This window comes from Capronia coronata, assembly GCF_000585585.1.
Source record: "Capronia coronata CBS 617.96 chromosome Unknown acBCG-supercont1.6, whole genome shotgun sequence".
Classification (NCBI taxonomy): domain Eukaryota; kingdom Fungi; phylum Ascomycota; class Eurotiomycetes; order Chaetothyriales; family Herpotrichiellaceae; genus Capronia; species Capronia coronata.
Genome location: NW_006912898.1, coordinates 255,528 through 274,027, shown reverse-complemented (window position 1 = coordinate 274,027; position 18,500 = coordinate 255,528). Strand labels below are relative to the sequence as shown.

The 18,500-nt window shown below is 51.8% G+C and overlaps 6 protein-coding genes across 6 annotated transcripts; 3 read left to right on the top strand and 3 right to left on the bottom strand.

Annotated features, from left to right (window-relative positions):
• Positions 1 to 1,708: 1,708 nt before the first annotated feature.
• On the bottom strand, positions 1,709 to 2,061 carry A1O1_06769 (uncharacterized protein; the record flags this gene model as incomplete). Its single annotated transcript, XM_007727646.1, has 2 exons — positions 1,709 to 1,812; positions 1,863 to 2,061. 2 exons carry the CDS (start codon positions 2,059 to 2,061, stop codon positions 1,709 to 1,711), a joined length of 303 nt encoding a protein of 100 aa, XP_007725836.1.
• Positions 2,062 to 2,673: 612 nt separating this feature from the next.
• On the bottom strand, positions 2,674 to 4,395 carry A1O1_06768 (uncharacterized protein; the record flags this gene model as incomplete). Its single annotated transcript, XM_007727645.1, has 1 exon — positions 2,674 to 4,395. The coding sequence occupies one exon, from the start codon at positions 4,393 to 4,395 to the stop codon at positions 2,674 to 2,676; it is 1,722 nt and encodes a 573-aa protein (XP_007725835.1).
• Positions 4,396 to 4,894: 499 nt separating this feature from the next.
• On the bottom strand, positions 4,895 to 6,070 carry A1O1_06767 (uncharacterized protein; the record flags this gene model as incomplete). Its single annotated transcript, XM_007727644.1, has 1 exon — positions 4,895 to 6,070. One exon carries the CDS (start codon positions 6,068 to 6,070, stop codon positions 4,895 to 4,897), a length of 1,176 nt encoding a protein of 391 aa, XP_007725834.1.
• Positions 6,071 to 6,694: 624 nt separating this feature from the next.
• Positions 6,695 to 8,369, top strand: A1O1_06766 (uncharacterized protein; the record flags this gene model as incomplete). The annotated part of the gene is made up of 4 exons (XM_007727643.1): positions 6,695 to 7,200; positions 7,266 to 7,924; positions 7,982 to 8,146; positions 8,197 to 8,369. The coding sequence occupies 4 exons, from the start codon at positions 6,695 to 6,697 to the stop codon at positions 8,367 to 8,369; spliced, it is 1,503 nt and encodes a 500-aa protein (XP_007725833.1).
• Positions 8,370 to 9,885: 1,516 nt separating this feature from the next.
• Positions 9,886 to 11,419, top strand: A1O1_06765 (uncharacterized protein; the record flags this gene model as incomplete). The annotated part of the gene is made up of 3 exons (XM_007727642.1): positions 9,886 to 10,382; positions 10,541 to 10,764; positions 10,815 to 11,419. The coding sequence occupies 3 exons, from the start codon at positions 9,886 to 9,888 to the stop codon at positions 11,417 to 11,419; spliced, it is 1,326 nt and encodes a 441-aa protein (XP_007725832.1).
• Positions 11,420 to 15,120: 3,701 nt separating this feature from the next.
• A1O1_06764 (uncharacterized protein) lies at positions 15,121 to 15,885 on the top strand (the record flags this gene model as incomplete). The annotated part of the gene is made up of 1 exon (XM_007727641.1): positions 15,121 to 15,885. The coding sequence occupies one exon, from the start codon at positions 15,121 to 15,123 to the stop codon at positions 15,883 to 15,885; it is 765 nt and encodes a 254-aa protein (XP_007725831.1).
• Positions 15,886 to 18,500: the final 2,615 nt, after the last annotated feature.

The window sequence follows — 18,500 nt, the reverse complement described above, 5'->3', positions numbered from 1 at the left end:
GCGAACTTCTGCGACCGCCATTGAGCGTTGGCCCAGTTCATAGACACTGCAACGCACCTTGGATAGTGAAGGACACCAATAAAGCCTTTGCCTCAGTCATGATTCCATTCCTGCGAGCGTGGGCAACCCAGTCGCACAAGGCCGTAATAGGTCAGTGGAGCCTCGAGACGTCGACACAAATACCCATCCTTCATCCTCACGCAGGGCGGCGCTGCATTCTTGGACTTCTGGAAGTCGTGGAGCCATTTTTGCTGGTGTAACTCTGGAGAACCACTTCATCAAAAGTGGAAGCAGTTGCAAAAGTGCACCGTGTCCAGTACAGGGGTTCAGAAAGCGAATCGAGGTTGAAGGGGGAAAGAAGTGCGTCTCCTTTATGCTCAATGGTACTGATGCTCGCCGCCTTCCCCAACCAGGGCATTTGTATCAATGTCGCCACAGAAAGGGTGTTTTTATGCTGTGGCTGGAATGGTATCTTCTGGTCGGCCAAATATCTGCACGGCGGCAGCAAGAATCTCAGACAGTCGACTAGTCCTCCAAACCATCCCTCTTCATGTCAGTGACCAAATGTGCATGAGCACCATCTTATTCCGGCATCTGTTCTGCGGCTCTCCGTCCCGGCTTCGTAGGACTCGTAGACAGGCCCGATGAATGCCGGCGTGCAGTCAGATTTCGCAGCCGTTGTCGGAGCCAACTATCCAACAGTCAACTCCGAACGTACACGATCGCACAAGTAACGCTTCGAGGCTTTCGCTCATCACCCAGGAGAAGCAGATGGGGTGAAAGCTGGACACCGGCACGGCCTAGAGGTGCAGCTGCAAGGCTGGAGGTCCTGCTGAGGCGCCTGGCATTCCCGAGTCACTGTGTGGTGCCCTGCTCGTCAATGAGTGAGCCCAGAGAGTCAACATCAGGACAGAGCTGTAGCTCACGTTTCATGACTGAAATCGCCGACACAACCTAGTAAGGGGCCCATAACTCTAAGACTCATTAGGAGTGTGCATAGGAGCGGGTGAGCGAAGACATTGGCCAGTTTGAGGAAGTTTGTTGTTCGACGACACGATTCGGATAGCATAGGAAAAGATGAGATAAATTCCCGTTCGATCAAGTGCTCCCAATGTGTTGACGAAGTAGACAATCGTGAGGCTGGGGTTGGACTCCAGACCGTAGGCATCCAGCAAGCAAACAAGTCCGACAGCGAGGCTTTATGCCGTCGGTACAGGATATTGGGTGCCCGTCACGATTTGGCAAGTATAATGTTGTGTCTAACATTCGCCTAAGTCTTGTCTGGAAGCTGCAATTTGTATTAGGGGTTGTCCATTCTACCCTGATTAGATCTTGCTCGGCTCAATTGCATTGCGAGGCAACTTTGAAATCGCAGAAGTTCTATGGTGTTTGCACAAGAAAGAGGTCTGTCTGTGATGCTGACACCACCGCAGGCTGTCTGAAGGCAGATAGCGAACGGTGCGAACAGACATCACGCATCTTCCCTTCATTCACAGCCCCTGGCGACACCTTGCGAGCTTTCTCAACCCAAGATCGAGGATCAGTTCGGACAATCCAACCCCGCCAATTCAAGCGGCATCTTAGCATTTTCTTCGGCGGAAACTCTGAACAAGCAGCACTGTTGTAGAATGACCGGATCCTCACATAGTAGTATGGAATGAGAAATCAACAACAATGACCATGGTCGTGGATCGAAGCAATGAATCCACTAAAAGTCCTTTTCAAATTTGTTGGCTTCAGTATCAACAGCCCCGTCAATTGCTCCGTCCATGCCCGCTGGGACGCCCTCTTTGTTCAAGAATTGATTGACTTCTGTAAGCACGTCAGACAACCTTCGCGCCATTGTAGGAGGGTTATGCTACCTTGGTTGACATATGCATCTCCTGTGTTTTGCTCAAAGTTCTTCATCATACCGCCTCCCTGCTGGTCTTGTTGTCCTTGCTGGGTCTGCTGGGTCTGCTGGGTATCTTGCAGGTTGCCTTGGCCCGCATTTGAAGTGCCGGCCTGGCCTCCTTCTTCGTTCTCGACGAACTGCTCTCCTTCTCTGACGATGTTATCCATTGTAAGCGGTTTGATGTGCGGGTAGTCTGCGTTGATGGACAGAAGGATAAGCAGTGAACTGAAGGAGCACCGTATTAATATGGCTGCGTGATGGAGGGCCTGGTGTTCCAGTTACGTCAACCACGTCAGAGGATGCCATCTTCCAACTCCTTGTTGTTCACACAGCCTGCCGGGTTGCTACTCGCCACACGCATGACGTGACTCAGGTTGCGAATTGCAACGAGACGTGCCAGTAGGTTGTACTAGTAAGTGGTGTTTCAATGGAAATCGCACCCCCTGCAGATCGGTCAAAGCAAGCATTCCAAGCATTCCAAGCTTTGAAGCTTAGCACTGTCCCGCAAAGCTTGTTGGCTCGGCTCGTAGTGGCTTGTCCAGTTCTGGTATGGTGTCAATCTCTGGCTCCTGAGCATGTGCATCAGGCTGTGTGGGATGACGATGGAGGCGCCATTTCAACGATGAGGAGACCTGTTGAAACGTCCCTCGCCTCACCGCCTGTATCGCCCTTGGAGAGTGACTGGCCAGATTACCGCTGGGTAGCGGCACACCGCCTTGTGTAACCTTCACCGTGCTTGCACCCAGCAAAACATGCTAGACCCTTGTACACTATGTGGCCTAGTCACAGAGCCACGCTGGCAAACCCTGGTCGACCTGCCCGCTGCAAGCGGCATCAATACAGCTCGAAAGGCTCGCAAAGTGCACACCTCTCATCACCATACCGGGAGCATAATGAGCATATTTACCGGAATTGGTCATGATGTTCTTCGCTCGCAGAGGGACCACTGGCTCACCAAGCATGCACCAACAGGTATCAGTGATCAGGCCAGCACCAAATGCCTGTATGCTGTCAAGATACCCAGCTGTCAATGCTTGTTCGCAGACGGCTCGACTTGTTGTCACCACGACGGCTACGTCAGGATGTTTTCGGCGAGTAGAACAACGCGCTGCAAGCGTCTCAAACTCCTCTAGCGAAAAGTGAGGATTTCCCAAGGACACCAGCCCGAGTGAAGGTTCCTTGGCAGTGTTAAGCTGTTTCCAACACTCTCTCAGCTGGGCCCTGTTGACTTGGTAGGAAGGCAAGTTCGAGGTCGTCTTTGCGACTTCGTCTGCCTCTGGCGTGACACCCAGGATGTGGAACATGGGTGCCGAGCCTGTAGTTGCGAACGCCGCTCCAAACGCCTTCAAATCTGACACATGCGGCTCCAGATGTTCCAGACCGCATATCATCGGGATGTCAGGGCCTGTCAGTTTTCCAACATGATAGCCCAACAGCGGCCAGAAGGCGTCATCGATTCCGGACAACGAACTTACATCGACTCTCAACTTCGGCAAGCGATGTTCATCCAGGTGACACCCCGCGGCAGGCGCTCGTCCCGTCAAAGCAATGCACACATCCAGGAAGTCTGGGTATTTCTGTGTGCGGGCGCCCAGCACGCTGTTTGCAAAAACCACTGCATTTGACTCTGCCCAGCCGATGTTCTCACCGCTAGTCGGAGCCGTGTCAAGCAGATAAGGTGCGCAGGTAAAGCTCATGGCCGCGCCCATGGACATATATGCCTGTGCCAGCTTCTGAGCCTCAACAGCGAGCGTGGCGTCCATACCTATCTCGCGCCAACGACGCTGATCAATGGAAATCGAATTGAGCGTCGTGGGGACCGCAAACCTAGCATCCAAAGACCGAAAGCGCTCTGCGAACTCGAGACTCGCGGGCCCAATGTAGATGCATGCATCAATGTGAGCTTGTGAGACGTCCAGGAAGCTCCGTGCCCCTTGCATCTCAGCCATGCTGACAAGGATCTCCATGGCCAGCTTGGATGCCAAACCGATTTCGCCGGCGAGCATGGCTCTATCCTTCAGACTGAGCTTGATATTGCTGGAGATTGTCGTCGGAAGCCGTGCCATATGTCTCCTGTCCGTGTCCAAGGCCGGAATATCAAATGAAAGCTCCGAGCCCACAATCGCCACATGCCTACCACTGCTTAACAACCTGAAGTCTTCTGAAGAGATCACCACGACCGGGATTGATACTCCGAACATGGCCTTCGCGACTATGACCCCGAGCGTGAGGATTTGGTCGACATGCTGGAAGACGAGTGCCGCTGGTCCTCGTTTTCGTAACAACAACTCAAGCAGGACTCCACTGCCGGTGCACGATCCTCGACCGGCAGGGATCCCGAATACGCGTCCTGCGATACATTCGCCTTTGAGAGGGTGGTGCTGGTCGACAATGATGCCGGTGTCGGCGTCAATGCCGCCCCAGAAGCTGAGCGCGACGTCCGAGACAAGGAGATCTCCAGAGGCCGCGCCCGCGACTAGGCTGCGGCATTGGATTGTCATTTCGGCCCATTCAAAGGTAAGAAGATGGCGGCATACGTGCTACGTATCGGTCAGGTTTCGCACATCCGCTTGTTCGTAAGTGATGAGGGTTTGTTCCTTGACATCTTGGTGGACACGGTATGTTTGACATCCTTTGCACGCGGACATGTCCTATCTTGATATCAACATTCGCGCCGAGGTTGTGGTACAATCACAATTACCCCGTGTCTGCTTCAGCCTTGCGACATCCTGGTCAGTTCGTGTACCAGGCACAATACGACAGCATCCTGAGCCCGTCCCTTACGCACAGTAAGCACAAGACCATCGACAGGCAACGCCGCATACCAATCCCATCCAGGCTGGGCTCGACTATCACATTCCTTTCCCGAGTGCTTGATACAGCATGTTTTGACAGGATTCACATGAGGCTGTTTCCACTGTCTAACTTTACAGTTCAATGATATTTTGTGCTAACCGAAACCAGTATCAATTCACATCCTAATGCTCTTCTCTCAGACCGTCATTGTTGCCTGCAAACTCCCGCCCCTTCTCCACCGGACAACTTCCTCTTCAGCCATGGGATTTCGTCCAACGAATATCGATAAGCCCTGAACAGGGCATTAGAGTCACCGGGGAACAGCTTTGCTGTTGGTGCATCCGGATATGGCGCAAAATGCGGGTTGACATACTCCCAGCAGACATAGCCGTCTGGAGTGACTTCGAAGACCCTCCCAAAAGCGCTTTCACACAGCAGGGTATTGCCGTTCGCCAATCTCTGTGCGCTACCCATGAAGGGTGTGAAGAAGTATACCATCTGCGAGCGGTCATGATACTCCCACACAATCTCTTTCGTTGCTCGATCCACCTCGATGGCTCGGGTGTACTGGATGGATTGGCCCGTTCGGAAGGCCCCGTTGTCGAAGATTAAGATATTTCCATTCTCCAGCTCGGTAGCATTGTGTTGCTGAGCAATCACATCCGACTTCAGCTTCCAGACAATATCACCCGTTGACTTCTCGATGATCACGATCGCCGAAACCGATCGCATGGATGCCAAAATATGCTTGCCATCGCGCAGGGGCATCACCGAATTGATGAGGGGGTAGTGTTCGCGAGTGTAATGCGGTTGCAGAGGGAATTCCGCTCTTGGTAGTCGTTCAGATACCTTCCACTGCCAAACAAGCTTGCCTTCTGCGTCCACCTCATTGATCATGTCTGCATATGTGATGCCATCGATCTCGCTGCCCGGGACACCCCCAATGACTTTGGCGGAGTCTTGAGGTGACAGAGCCTCAAGGCTGGTGTACAAAAGGCGCCCATCGCCAAAATGATATTGATCGTGATGTCCAAGGGGATCGGTGAATTGTCGAACTACCTTGCCTTCGGGGTCCAGCTCACTCATGATGCCACCACCATATTTGTTGAAGAAAGGAAAGGGATATGGGCCCCCATCGTTCGTCGTGCGCTCTGGCGCTGGTCGAAGCGTGTTGACAGCCAAGTTGCCATTCGGTAAAAGTCTGGCATGACGCCCGATCCTCCCTGGCAGTTTCCACGAATGCACTTCTTTGCCATCTATGTCGACCAGATGTGCCGTGTCGCTGGTGAGCGGACAGAAGAGTGTATAGCCACCAAACGACCGCTTCTTATCAACTCCTGTCAAACCGATGCCTCTCCGCTTCAGTGTGTTTTGTTCCATTATCGGTAGAGTTCCCCAATGTGCTTCCTTGGCTGACCGAAACAACTTTGCCAATTCTTGTCAATTCTTGTCAACTCTTGAAGTTCTTTATTATGAGGTGCTTTGCTGTCGTGGTGTCGACTTTATATCGATCCTCTTATCTCTGGCGCCCCGTCCAGATCCAAGGCGAGAAGCATTTGTGGTCTTCTCCAGAGCCGCCGGCAAGCCGGTGGTGGAGCGCAGCCTTGCGTTCGCAGTCACCCTTCGGCATGCCGTAGGCACAGACTTCAGTGGCCAATGGGATACCACGGTATGCCGCCGGTTAGATAAAGGTTCCGCAGGCCCACAATCTGGACCACTGTTACGAGATGGAAAGCCGCCACGGGATAGGCTGAATGCTGCCAACACACCATCTTGCCTAGCATGGTGTCTTCATCGGCCTTATCAAACGAGCAGCTCGAGCATAGATGCATGGCTGCATGGCTGCAATAAGAGCTCGACCATGAAGGCATATAAGTCGCTACGATGGGTACGAGGGTTACGATGCAAATCAGATTCACATCCCTCTCCAACAAGAACACCAGGTCTCATCAAAATTAGCAACACAAGAAAGCCAGTCGTCTCAAAATCGCATTGCTTCGTACCATGGACGCCTCCGAGAAGAAGACACCGACGGAGACGCAGCATGCTGACCCTGGCGTCGACATCCTCGCTGCTGAAGCTCTTCTAGTTCCTGGATACGATCCCGATATCCAATATGAGTCCACCGAGGCGAGAAAAGCCGTCCTGAAGGCCGATCTCTTCGTCCTACCCTTCATCGTGCTCTGCTTCTGCTTCCTGCAGTTCGATCGTACCAATATTGGCAATGCCCTGACCGACACGATGAGGAAGGATATCAACGTTGGAAACACTCAGATCAATCTGGCACAAACCCTCTTTATCGTTGGCTTCGTCATCACGGAAATCCCTTTCAATATCATAAGCAAGTACATCGGTCCTGAAAGATTTCTCCCAATCACAATGTTCCTCTGGGGCACCGTCACCTGGTCGCAAATGTTCATCAAGGACGCCGCCGGACTATGTGCAGCGCGTTTCTTTCTAGGTGCACTCGAAGGAGGATATATTCCTGGCTTTGCTTTATATATCTCGAAGTATGTCCCCGTCCAGGCCTCAACTGGCGTTGCCCTCCTTCATGGAAACATACTGACTTGATCAGGTACTATACAAACCAAGAGCTAGCCTTGCGATTTGCCATTTTCTGGGCTTCAAACAGTTTCGCTGGCGCACTTGGAGGACCACTCTCCATTGGCCTACTTTCCCTTCGTGGCAATGGTGGTCTGCAGGGATGGCAGTGGCTCTTCCTTCTTGAGGGCGTCCTGACTTGCTGCCTTTCTGTGGCAGCATATTTCTATCTACCTCACGGTCCAGCAAAGCCCAAGGTTTTCTTTGGCAAATCCTGGAACATCTTCACACCGCGACAGGCATCCATCATTGTCACTCGTGTCATACGCAACGATCCCACAAAGGCTCTCCGATACGGGAAGCCGGTACTCCCAGCTCACATTCTGGAAACCTTCATGGATTGGCGACTCTATGGACATCTCGTCGCGGCCTTCTTGTCAATGGTGATGATTCAGCCCATGAATACATATGCGCCTTCTATCATCAAGTCGCTTGGCTTCAGTGGCTTGCAAGCAAATGGACTTAACTCAGTCGGCAGTGTCTGCGCATTGGTATGGTCAGTATCCCTTGCATATAGCAGCGACAAATTTTATGAGCGAGGCTTCCACGTTGCCATCGGATATCTGTGGGGAGCTGCTGGTCTGCTTTGGCTAGCACTAGCTCCAAGTGGCGTTGGAAAATGGGTTCTATATGGTAGGTCGAGAGTCGAGACGTCTGTTCACAGCGAGTTTCCATACTGACCACTGGCAGGCGGTGTTGTCATGACGCAAATGGGAATGGGATCAGCACAAGCGATCAATGCTGCCTGGCTCACGTCCAAGATGCCCGACCACAAACGTCCTATTGCCTTGGCTGCATATGTAATGAGCATTCAGCTGGCCGGATTCCCGGGAAATCAACTTTTCCGTACGCAAGGTAAGGCAACCAATCCGACCGTCCCATAACAGAAGCTGACTTGGTGATAGATGCTCCTCGCTACAAACATGGGTTGATCATCGCTGCTGCATGTGTCATTGCTGGCACAGTTGTGATCCTGGCGTGGAAACTCCTCTACCGCTTGTTCGACCATGGAGACAGTGGTGTGGAGGCAACTTTCGGCGTCCCTGCAGCCGAGGAACGAAGAGCTTCGGAGGTGTAGACAGTGTAGGATCATCCGACCAGTAAAATGGAAGACAAGAGTTATGCTGATTATAGTGAATCGTGATTAGAGAGAGGACTCCCAAAGATTCTAGTGCAATTCAGACGCTTGCAACAAGTATCTCCTTCAAGTCATCCAGCGAAGTGTCATAGTCGCACAGATCCACCAGGCCTTGTCTACGAGTGTATCAGAGTATGGAGGTCATGCCGCACAACTGTGATAGTATAACACACAACGGCAAGGCTGCAGACCCCTGGTGACAAGACATGTTATGTAAGCAGACCAATCAAAATCGATTTCGTAACAGCCTTATCAAATGTCGTGATAACGGCTCGGATTTGTATCTTCAGCCCAGACGTGACCGCCAGTCGCCCTTCAATCGAGTCGTCCACCAATGTCATTAGTCTCATCGTACTTAGCTGAAAGCCGGGGCTACCACTGTTGACCAGGACTCACCAAATATCACGTCGAGGTCTGCCTATCACACCGGACCGGCCCGGGTTCAACTATCACCTGCTACTCTTTCATGCAGAGCTTTGTTTGATGGCTCGTTCCCTTCCCGAGATCAATATCGCTTTCGTGCCCGAATGAATGACAGCTACAGCAAGAAGCTTCGCATGGAGCCTTGACTCGTGCTCGATCGAGTGCCAAGTTAGGCTGTAATGCCTCCTTTACGAGGCGGTCGAGCTTCGAAAGCATGCGACTCGTGCCGCAAGCAGAAGACCAGATGCTATGCGTCTGACAATTCAAGAGGCATTTGCCTGCGCTGCGAGACATTATCTCAACCATGCTCCCTCGACAGCCTTCCCCGCCCAGCACCACCACGATATCGCAGACAGATTGACGTTGCGTCTCCACCGAGGCGTGATGTCTCCGTCGATGAACGGTCCGGCCTCCCCTCCCTTCAGCGTTTGGACATAAGGCCGTCTCTTTGAGTGACTAGAGTCTTATTTGTACTGAATGCTGACTGCCATTTCTCAGGCTGGAAAAGATAGAGAGCACTTTAGCGGCACTGACGAATCGTCTGGACGGCAAAGAAGATGTGTTCAGGGCTTCTTCCACAGACGTGGATGCTCCACCGCGTGGTGCTGACGCGGTATCCTCATCGGGCCAGGATCAAGCCCCGATGCTCTTAATTCGGGATGCTGCCACGGATGCTAGTGTGCAATCACCAGAGATGTCAGCTACTCCAGGAAATCACTCGGATGTCATTTCTAACGGACTGATTACTCTGACGACGGCACACTGGTTACTCTCATTGTCAGTCCTACCCTTCTTGTGAACAGGAAATGGTCTCGTCTGAACTCGGAGCCTTCGACGCCAAGTTAAAGATCCCTGATGTTGCATCTGTCAAGCACTCCATGACGCGGTGATAAAGAATGCCTCTGATGAAGTGCATGCCTTCAGTCAGAATCGTCTTCAGCCTTCCTGATTATATGGCTACATGGCTAGCACGCACATCAACAGGCTCCAACCCCACTGTCAGGAGTGCGCGTCCATATGACGTTGTCAGATGATGCCATTATCTGTTTCACATGCATTCCTCTTGTCGAACGCTCGGCTGATAGATACCAGGTTTCATATCCATTATGGCCGTTGGGTCAGATTTGCCGAAGATACGTCGACCCCAGCTCTACTGGTGCAGGTGAGGAGGTCGCCGCTGCTGTTGTGCAGCATCTTCTTGATCGCGGTACGGCATACAACCCAGGAACTCGCCGATCAACTCGCGCCTCTTCTGTTTGAGGAGGCAAGACGACTTGTCTCATCTGCACTACTCGATACGCCTCAACCGGTCGAGTTCTTCCAGGCCGCTCTTGTGCTGAGCCTATGGTCGACAACTATTGGGCAGACGCCCTTGAGTATCGACAGCTGGCTCCTGACCGGCTATGCTCTCCAACAAGGCTTGGCCAGTTCTCATTTCAGCGGAATTTTGCATCCTGAGAAGGAGCCCAACAACACGGCCGATTTGGATGCATGGTGCCTCTGGAATCACATATGCATAGCACATCTCCAGTAAGTACTCTCTCGATATATCAAAAGGATGCCGCGAAGGCTCTCGTGCTTGCCGGTCCGCCAGCTCCATCCTTGGCAGCCTTCGGCAGCGAAATTGCAGGATTTTATCCTTTTCAAAGGTGATGCCGTTGTCCTATTCACAAGCTGACTTTCTTTAGATATTGTGTTGGCACACGCCGTCAAGCCCTTCTCAATCAAGCCCAGATCAGCCGATGTGTTCGCCTTCTCGAAAACGATAAGATGACAAACTTTGAAGCACGAATGGCCGCCGAGATCAAGCTTTATTGGATCATCTATGAGAAGTGCTGCATTTCACCACTTGATATAGCGGGCACGAAGAATGCTCTGCGATCTTGGCACCAAGAGTGGGCCGCCTTGTTTGGTAAGGAGACCGAGTTCCGAGGAGGGTCTTGTGCTTATTGTTCTGGACAGATCAACCTCGTGCTCAGTTCTTGGAGATGGGCTTCCATTTTGCTCATCTCATTGCCTCCTCTCAAGCACTAAAGTCGGCTCGAGCGGTCATACGCGGTTCCATCCTCACGGAGATGGTCAATCTGTCGAAAGCCATCATCAATCTGGCGATGGAGACGACGGATGAACGTACCCGTCATCTGACGGATCACATCTACCATATCATCACCTTTTCTGCTCTCACGCTCTGTCGCCTCGTTCATGCCTATGAGTCGAAGCTTCGAGCGGCAGGTCACGATATTGCAGCCTTGGATGAGCTTGTGTTTCGACTAGTGGGTTGGCTGAGGTCAATTGGCTTGCCCTGCCACGCAGCACATTTGCTTGGGGACATCGTGTTGGCACAATTTACAAAGCTACGGCCAGCTTTCCGACATGTATCAACGGCTTCATACACCACCCCCCGGGATATGACCGGCTCCCATGTGAATGGCCTCAACCTCAGTAATGATCAGGCACTTCCGGACGACATCACATATATGTATCCGGAGTTCATCTTCGACGCAAACACCGTTGCGGACTGGCCACAATGGGATATGATGCTGTCGGACACCGACTTGCCGGTCTGAAAATGACGTGTTGCTACAAGGACGAGGATCATCTGATGGCATGGTATATTGCCAAAGTCCGGGACTATTGAAGCAGGCATGCTGATTGCTTCAAACACCCCAGTCAACACGCACGCAACGCAAAGCCGGAATTCATGTCTCGATCATCTTGTGCAGACAACAACAACAACAACAACAACAACAACAAGCAAAGCTAAAGCCACTCGACCGTCAGTCAATATGGCGCCAAGTGACATTTGTATGAGAAGCGTCAAGCCTCTCCATAATACGTACTTTGGTCAGTTCATGTCTGTTCGAATCGTCACCCACCAAAACTTTTTGGGTCTGGAGAGCCAGGCGTTTCGGGCTATATTACGACAGCCACAACTGCAATCGTCGGGTCCGCAGAGTTCCTGGTTGGGAAGAAAGCATTGGACATTGAGCATCACTGGAATGTCATGCACCGTTTAAGCTACTTTCAAGAAGTAGCTATCAAAGCTGCCATCTCAGCGATCGACATTGCCCTCTGGGACATCAAAGGCAAAGCTCTTGGAGTGCCAACTTATGAGCTTCTTGCGGAACTGCCGTACAAAGGCTCGGATTTATGAACACATGTATGAAAACACGATCGAAAAAGTATTGGCCGAATGCCAACGGAAAATGGATCATGGCTTCACGGCGTTTGGCCACACCAACTCCTTCCTTGATGAGGAAGAGAATCAGGAGGAAGAATTCTAACGGGACATCTCTACCCGTATATCTCGAAGTATTGCTTGTGACGGCTGTATGAGCTCGTCCCAAGCCTTCTGTTGAGCAACTTTGTCTTCCGGGTTGAGATCGATTCCTTGGTTCTGGCAAACCGCCAGTCTGGACAACAGTTTGCCCTGCAAATCGATCAAGGCTTCTACTTCGTAGAGTTGTCTTTGATACTGATTGACATGGCTTTCCGCCCTTATTCTCCCCTGCCGCCGGGGTTCATACTCCTCTTTGATCTGCACAGCCTCCGCATTTTCTTTGCAATAGTGGCTATTGATTAGACTCCCGGGCCCTCTGTTTCTTTTAGTGGTGTGGTGATGGTCAAGATGTTCTTTCATCGTGGAGTATATGCGTGGTCGGTCTTCGCCTTCTTCGTAATCGTCGAGTTGAGTCCTAACATGTACGGCCGATAAGCAGAGTCACAAGAGGCCATGACGTGAGCGAGATGCAGTAATCTGCGGGCTTCATGGAACTAGGAGGTGTGACAATGTTACCTGTGTTAATCAACCTGAGTATGGGACCGGCCCATCTTCCTTGCGACCATTTGGGGTTCGCATCAAGTACGGACGGAACGACAGAGGGATGAGTATACTGTACTTGCCGCGTAGGACTATAACCTGGGCCTCGACTTTGGTGCGGATGGCTGAGATGGTTGAGATTATATATGACAGGACGGGAGGCAGTCGAGGAGAACAGAGAACAGCAGGCTGCAGTTGAGAAACGCAGCGCAGGCTCTCGATATACTCTTTGCGTGTATACATACATAGACCTGAGCAACACTGCAGACCTCAATCAAGGGACAGAACACATCTTCGACATCTATGCACACCAACGCACCCAGAAGAAAGAACTGCACTTCATTCGATAGTCACTCCGTCTGCCTCTCCCTGTCTGCCTCTCCCCTCGAAGGAAACCAACCACAGCCAGGCCAGCTGATCTGCGGGAACATGCCGTCTCTTCCACTGTCTTCGCAGACCTCATCAGCTCGCCAGTGGTTGAAAAAGAGTTCAGACTCTCTGCCCAGATGGCAGATGGCCGTTGCATCCGTGGAAATATGCCTCTTCAACCTATTGACATCTACTGGGTGGGTTGACCGACTCGGTGTCAGTCGTCTGCTCTGCGCGGCGGCCCATGGCTGACTCGGAGGGTACACTGCAAGAGCGAGGGATGCTGTTTGTTGGCGTGACCAACAAGGTCCTCGTCTGCTACAGCTTACTCCGGGTAGGTAGACAGTGGTGGTGGTCAGTCGACTCTGTTGATTCTTCCAGCTTGACCGAAGCGAAGAGCTGGGGGCTTCAAAGTCTCCTACGGTCCTCTCCGAACGACAACTCGTATCGAAGATCAACCACTTCTAGAACCTCCTCCCTTGGCGATCCTGTCTTCGGAGCAACCAAACCACACCGATCACTGATCTGACTGCTTCGCCAATGCATCATGGCGAGGAAAAGGCTCGGTCAGCGTTCACACAACTCGACACCTCAACCCAATGGCTCAGTGCTACGTGGAAATCGACAGACCGCGAATGATCAAAGGTCCAGTTATCGAAGCCCAGCAGGCAAGAACTGTTACAACTGGGCTCTCTCTGCTGCATGCAGTCCCAATTCGCAGCCCCAAGATCAGCATGGCCATCCAATGTCGTCTGCTGAGGCGGTGGGGAGCACTGCGCATCAAGAACATGGGAAGAGCGTATCGACCAAGCCAAAAGAGCTGCTAGCCACATCTCACCCAAGAAAAGCATCAAGCGGGCAGGATTACAAGGCCACAAAGCAACGGGGGACGCGCCCACTGACAGTGTGAAACCGCCTGTGACAGGCGACACTCCCTTCATCCTGGCCACTCATCTGCGGCCTGTAGCCGACCATCTCTCACACTGGGTCATTTCCCCTGCTTTCTCGGGCGTTCAGGGCCGCCCTCCCGTGGCACGAGGTGCCTACATTGGCCCAAACATCAGTCCAGATACGCCGAAGATGAGCTTCTGTACCGCGCCGTCTCTGCACCTCGACAGCCCGGCTTTCTGGCTAGAGCTGCAACAACCTTTCATTCGAGCCATGCATTCTCCTTTCCCATGGTCCTCTTTCCCAGCTTGATTCTGAGGCGAGACGGGCACGAGTCTGCAACATGCATCTGGACGGACGTTCCGCTTGGGGTTCACTGAATGTAAACAACCTAGTCCGCCACCTGGGACCTCTGTCCCTCGTCCGTCCTCTGGTATTGATATGGCAAGTATCCCAACGACGCCGTCACGAAATACTCCTTATTGTCACATTTTCATCACTCCACGCCCGTCTACGAGCGACTTTACCAGGCCAGATCGTTACTTTCTAGTGTCTTTGATCCATATCTGCCGCTTCCATGCATGTTTCCTTTGACAACGTGAGACAGAAACTGTCATCCATGACTTGCACGTCGACGCTGTAACAAACCGGGCCGGGTCTCGGATGTACCCTCGACGTCACACTTGAGAGTTCTTGAGACCTTTGTCTGCGTGACCTGCGCATGTCCTGTCGACAACTTCTACATCTTCCAGTGTACATGACCACGGTCGTGTCCTAGGACAACTGACACAAACTTCACCGCCTTGCCTGTACCTGATCAAACCATTTGTGCCTGTTGCTCTATCAAGTTGTCCAATCTGTACAACCTTCCAGATGTTTGAGCAGGGCATAAGAAATTGAATGCACTCTCCACCGCGCGACACAGACACAAGCATCATCTGTCAATCAAGGGAAAGCGTTCAGCCTCGCTTTGCCGTGCTCAACAATTCTCCTGTCAGAACCATGTGTGTACGTACGAAAACCTCGTACGGATGTGGTTGTGAGTTCAGGACTACCGTCGAGTGCCACTCATCGCGCTGTCAAGGCCTGGAGCGATACCATTACCCTCGAGAAGGTGATTGTCGTTCCTGTAAGCTGGGTGGCGATGCAGTGTCTCGGGGCCGAGAAGGCAGAGGTCGTTATGCCCAAGAGATGTCTAGACGCGTCCCGACGAGGGATCTCACCGAATCCTCAGAGGATCATGCTCCCTTTCCGTTGGACATTGGGGGCGGCGTGAGTCCGTGGGCGTCACCCTTGAAGCGAGAGAAGGAATGGCACAGTCCGTCCAGAAAGAAAGCCGATGACTGCTGGCTGGAAGAGCATGTGGAGAGGAATTCGGACTTGCAGACGATCCGAGAATCATTGTCAGCTTATGCCATCTCCGACCACGCATCCACTGCCACACCTTCGCCTACCCACCGAGCTCGAGGTGTCTACATATACGAACATGATGACAATCGTCAGCAGCATGAGCGCGATGGACCTTTTGGGCATTTGCGACGACGAGAGGTGACGGATAGGCCGCTCCAGCTTGAGATGCGGAGTGTTCCCGAACACAGGCATCGAAGTACCAGTCGTACTGTCCACCGACGACATCGATATGACAGTCAGGAAAGCTTCGAAAGCGCTCGAAGCTCACGCTCTTCTCGGAAATACAAACCTGCTCCGACTGCATATACCGCCTATGACCATCTCGAGGCTTACGACTCCGGGTATGGATCATACGGATCTCGAGGTTCACACGGGCACGAAGTGGCCAAGACAGAACCCTACGCCTACTCCCCGATCCCACGTACCGTGAGCATGGAATCGCCTTCCACAGCATCGTACGGCATTTACCCAACCGCATTCGGTGTAGGAGGCATCGACATCGTCTCGCGAGCTCCGCTATATGCATACAACACTCGAAGACACTAACAACGACCATCATCGCCCAGACCTGGGTTCAGCGTAGCGAGCCTACTCGGGCAAGGCGAGACTCGTACCGGGGATGTCGGAAGGCGTCTTTTTGGCTTTTTCTAATCAGCACAGTTGCCTTTGGCGTGGACCCAGCAGGTTGCTACATTATCCGCTTGTCCCAGTCAAGACTCCACATACAGAATCCAGGCGTCGAGTTCAGCGCACTGCAATGCTCATGTCAGAAAGAAGCACACCAGCGGGAGTTACAATCAAGTTACATTTGCCAGTTTCCTTTCTATTTTGAATGGGCGGGGCTATTGACCAGAGCAGAGGTTGGTTGCCTAGAAGTACCCGATACTGTGATGGCAGGCATGGTATCAGCACTACTTCTGCTTGATGATACAACACGACACAGGAGAGGTCGCTTACCCTACAAGACACTGATGAGGCCTCAGAAGGAATGCCATATGGAAGACAGTCTCAGTCTGTAGACTACATGGGGGACAGTTGGTGGTCGAAGTCCAGCATATCTTTTAGCCAATGGCTGGGAACGAAGTATGAAGTATGTGGTTAGCGGAGGTCTGGGTTGCTGAGGGCGAGAGATCTGGCGGTCTGACGGTCTGACGGTCTAACGCGATGTTCCAATCGTTGGGGGGAAGGGCGGTGAGGCTGCTTCCCTTGGCTGCAGTGATAGACACTGGGAGTATCTGATCATCCTGTCTTTGCAACACTTCATTTATTGGGTCAGCGCAAGGCTTGCGAGGGGGATGGAGTGAGGGAGGGAGGGAAGTTACTTGTCTGGTCATGTATGTATGTTGTATGTACTATCTACCTATACTATTTTTCCATCATCAAGTTGTTCTCTTCCTCCGTTACCACGAACCATCTATCTACCTCTTCATGATAATAACAACAGAAACACCTTTCCTCCCCACAATCAACGCAGCGGCACTCCTACCGCGACGCAGGGATGAGTAGAGGGAGAATCGATCTACTGCAAGGCAACCTGGTGTTACAGTTCAAGTTGAGAAGGTGTGGGTACTAACCTTAGGCTAAGGGGCCGATTGAGGCAGGGCAACAGGGCAACAGAACAACGGGGAAGGGCAAGGCTGACCAGACCTGAAGACTGACCTGAAGACTTGACTTGACCTGACTTGACCGGTGAACATGAAGGATAATAATAAACCGGGGCAAATCATGAATCGAATACTAGTACAGTAGTACTACTAGTACTAGTACCTCAGAGACCAACCGAGGTCCTACTGTAGGAATGTCGATGTTGCAATACTACTACTACGTACTCCTACCTGGTAGGTAACCTATAGGTATGTAGGTAGGTAACCTTTCTTATGACTCTTCATCTACCTAGGTACCTAAGGTATCTAGTAGATAGATACCTACCTAGTACATACTACAGCATACCTATCGTTACTGGACTGTGATTAGTGGCACTAGTATTCATTCTTGTTGTTGCCTTTTTCAGCCTGATGAAAGAATCCCCCCTCAGGGCGCGACCAACCGAAGCTTGAGCCTCATCTTATAGCTGAGCTGATCTGATCTGATCATTTTGACACTGACACTGACGACATGAATGCGAAACCGGTGTCTATTACCTATCTACCTAGTAGATAGGTAGTAAGAAGACTAGGTAGGTAGGTAGTAGGGAGATCTCGAAATGGATGTGCTGGTTCAACGCACAGCCTTCGAAGATACATACATGCATACGATACGATGCTGGCTTGGTATTATTAGGTTCAGTGCCTTACTTACCAACCTACCTACTATATAGATGCCTTAGAATACTAAGATGGTCAGTCCACTACTAGTACAGGGGTCACGCTCATCGAAGCATTATCCGTATCCGTGTCTGTATCGAAGTTCGCTACTAGGGGCAGGTACTACTACGTAGTATCTTAGGTATCTTAGGTAGTTTATCAACGTGTATTTGTCCGAGTCATTAGGCTAGGATTCAACCTGAACGTGGCATGGCTGGCTTCCTGATGGAGACAAAACAAGTCCGGAATTTGGGAATCACAATGCTGTAGAAACTGAACTGAACTGAATGCTGAACTACGTACTAGTCAACCCGCCTGGAACTCCTGAGTCCTGTTGCGGCCGTGCAGTATTGGTCTGTACCGGTTGAGTCTCGACCACTATCTCCCCCGTATGTCATGCATGGGAAGCTCAGCGCTAGCCATGAAGAATCCACCGTCGTGGTCACACCATCGTACTAGCAAGACATGAAGGGAAGCAAGAGAAGGAAGAGAAGCCATTTGCGGATTGCCTGTGCGTCAGCGTCACTTGTTGTCTGGTCGCGGGAGGATCAGAAGGGTCGGGACATGATGACGATCGAGGTCTGGTGTAACCTCCGTGTCTGTATTGGGGGGTTGATGAATCATTTCGTGTTTGACAAGTCGGGTTGGCGGTTGATCTTTGTTGAGCTGTTGAAAAAGACGGATGAGGACGTATGATCTGGAGGAAGGCAATGTAGGCCGCCACAAGACTGATTGACCTTTCGTTCGATCGAAACGTACTAACGTAGCTAGGCTAACCCCTTGGACACTTGCAAGCAAAGCAATGCAGTGCAGTGGGTTGAGCTCAGCTCAGGATTGTGTCCGAGTCTTTGCATCCTT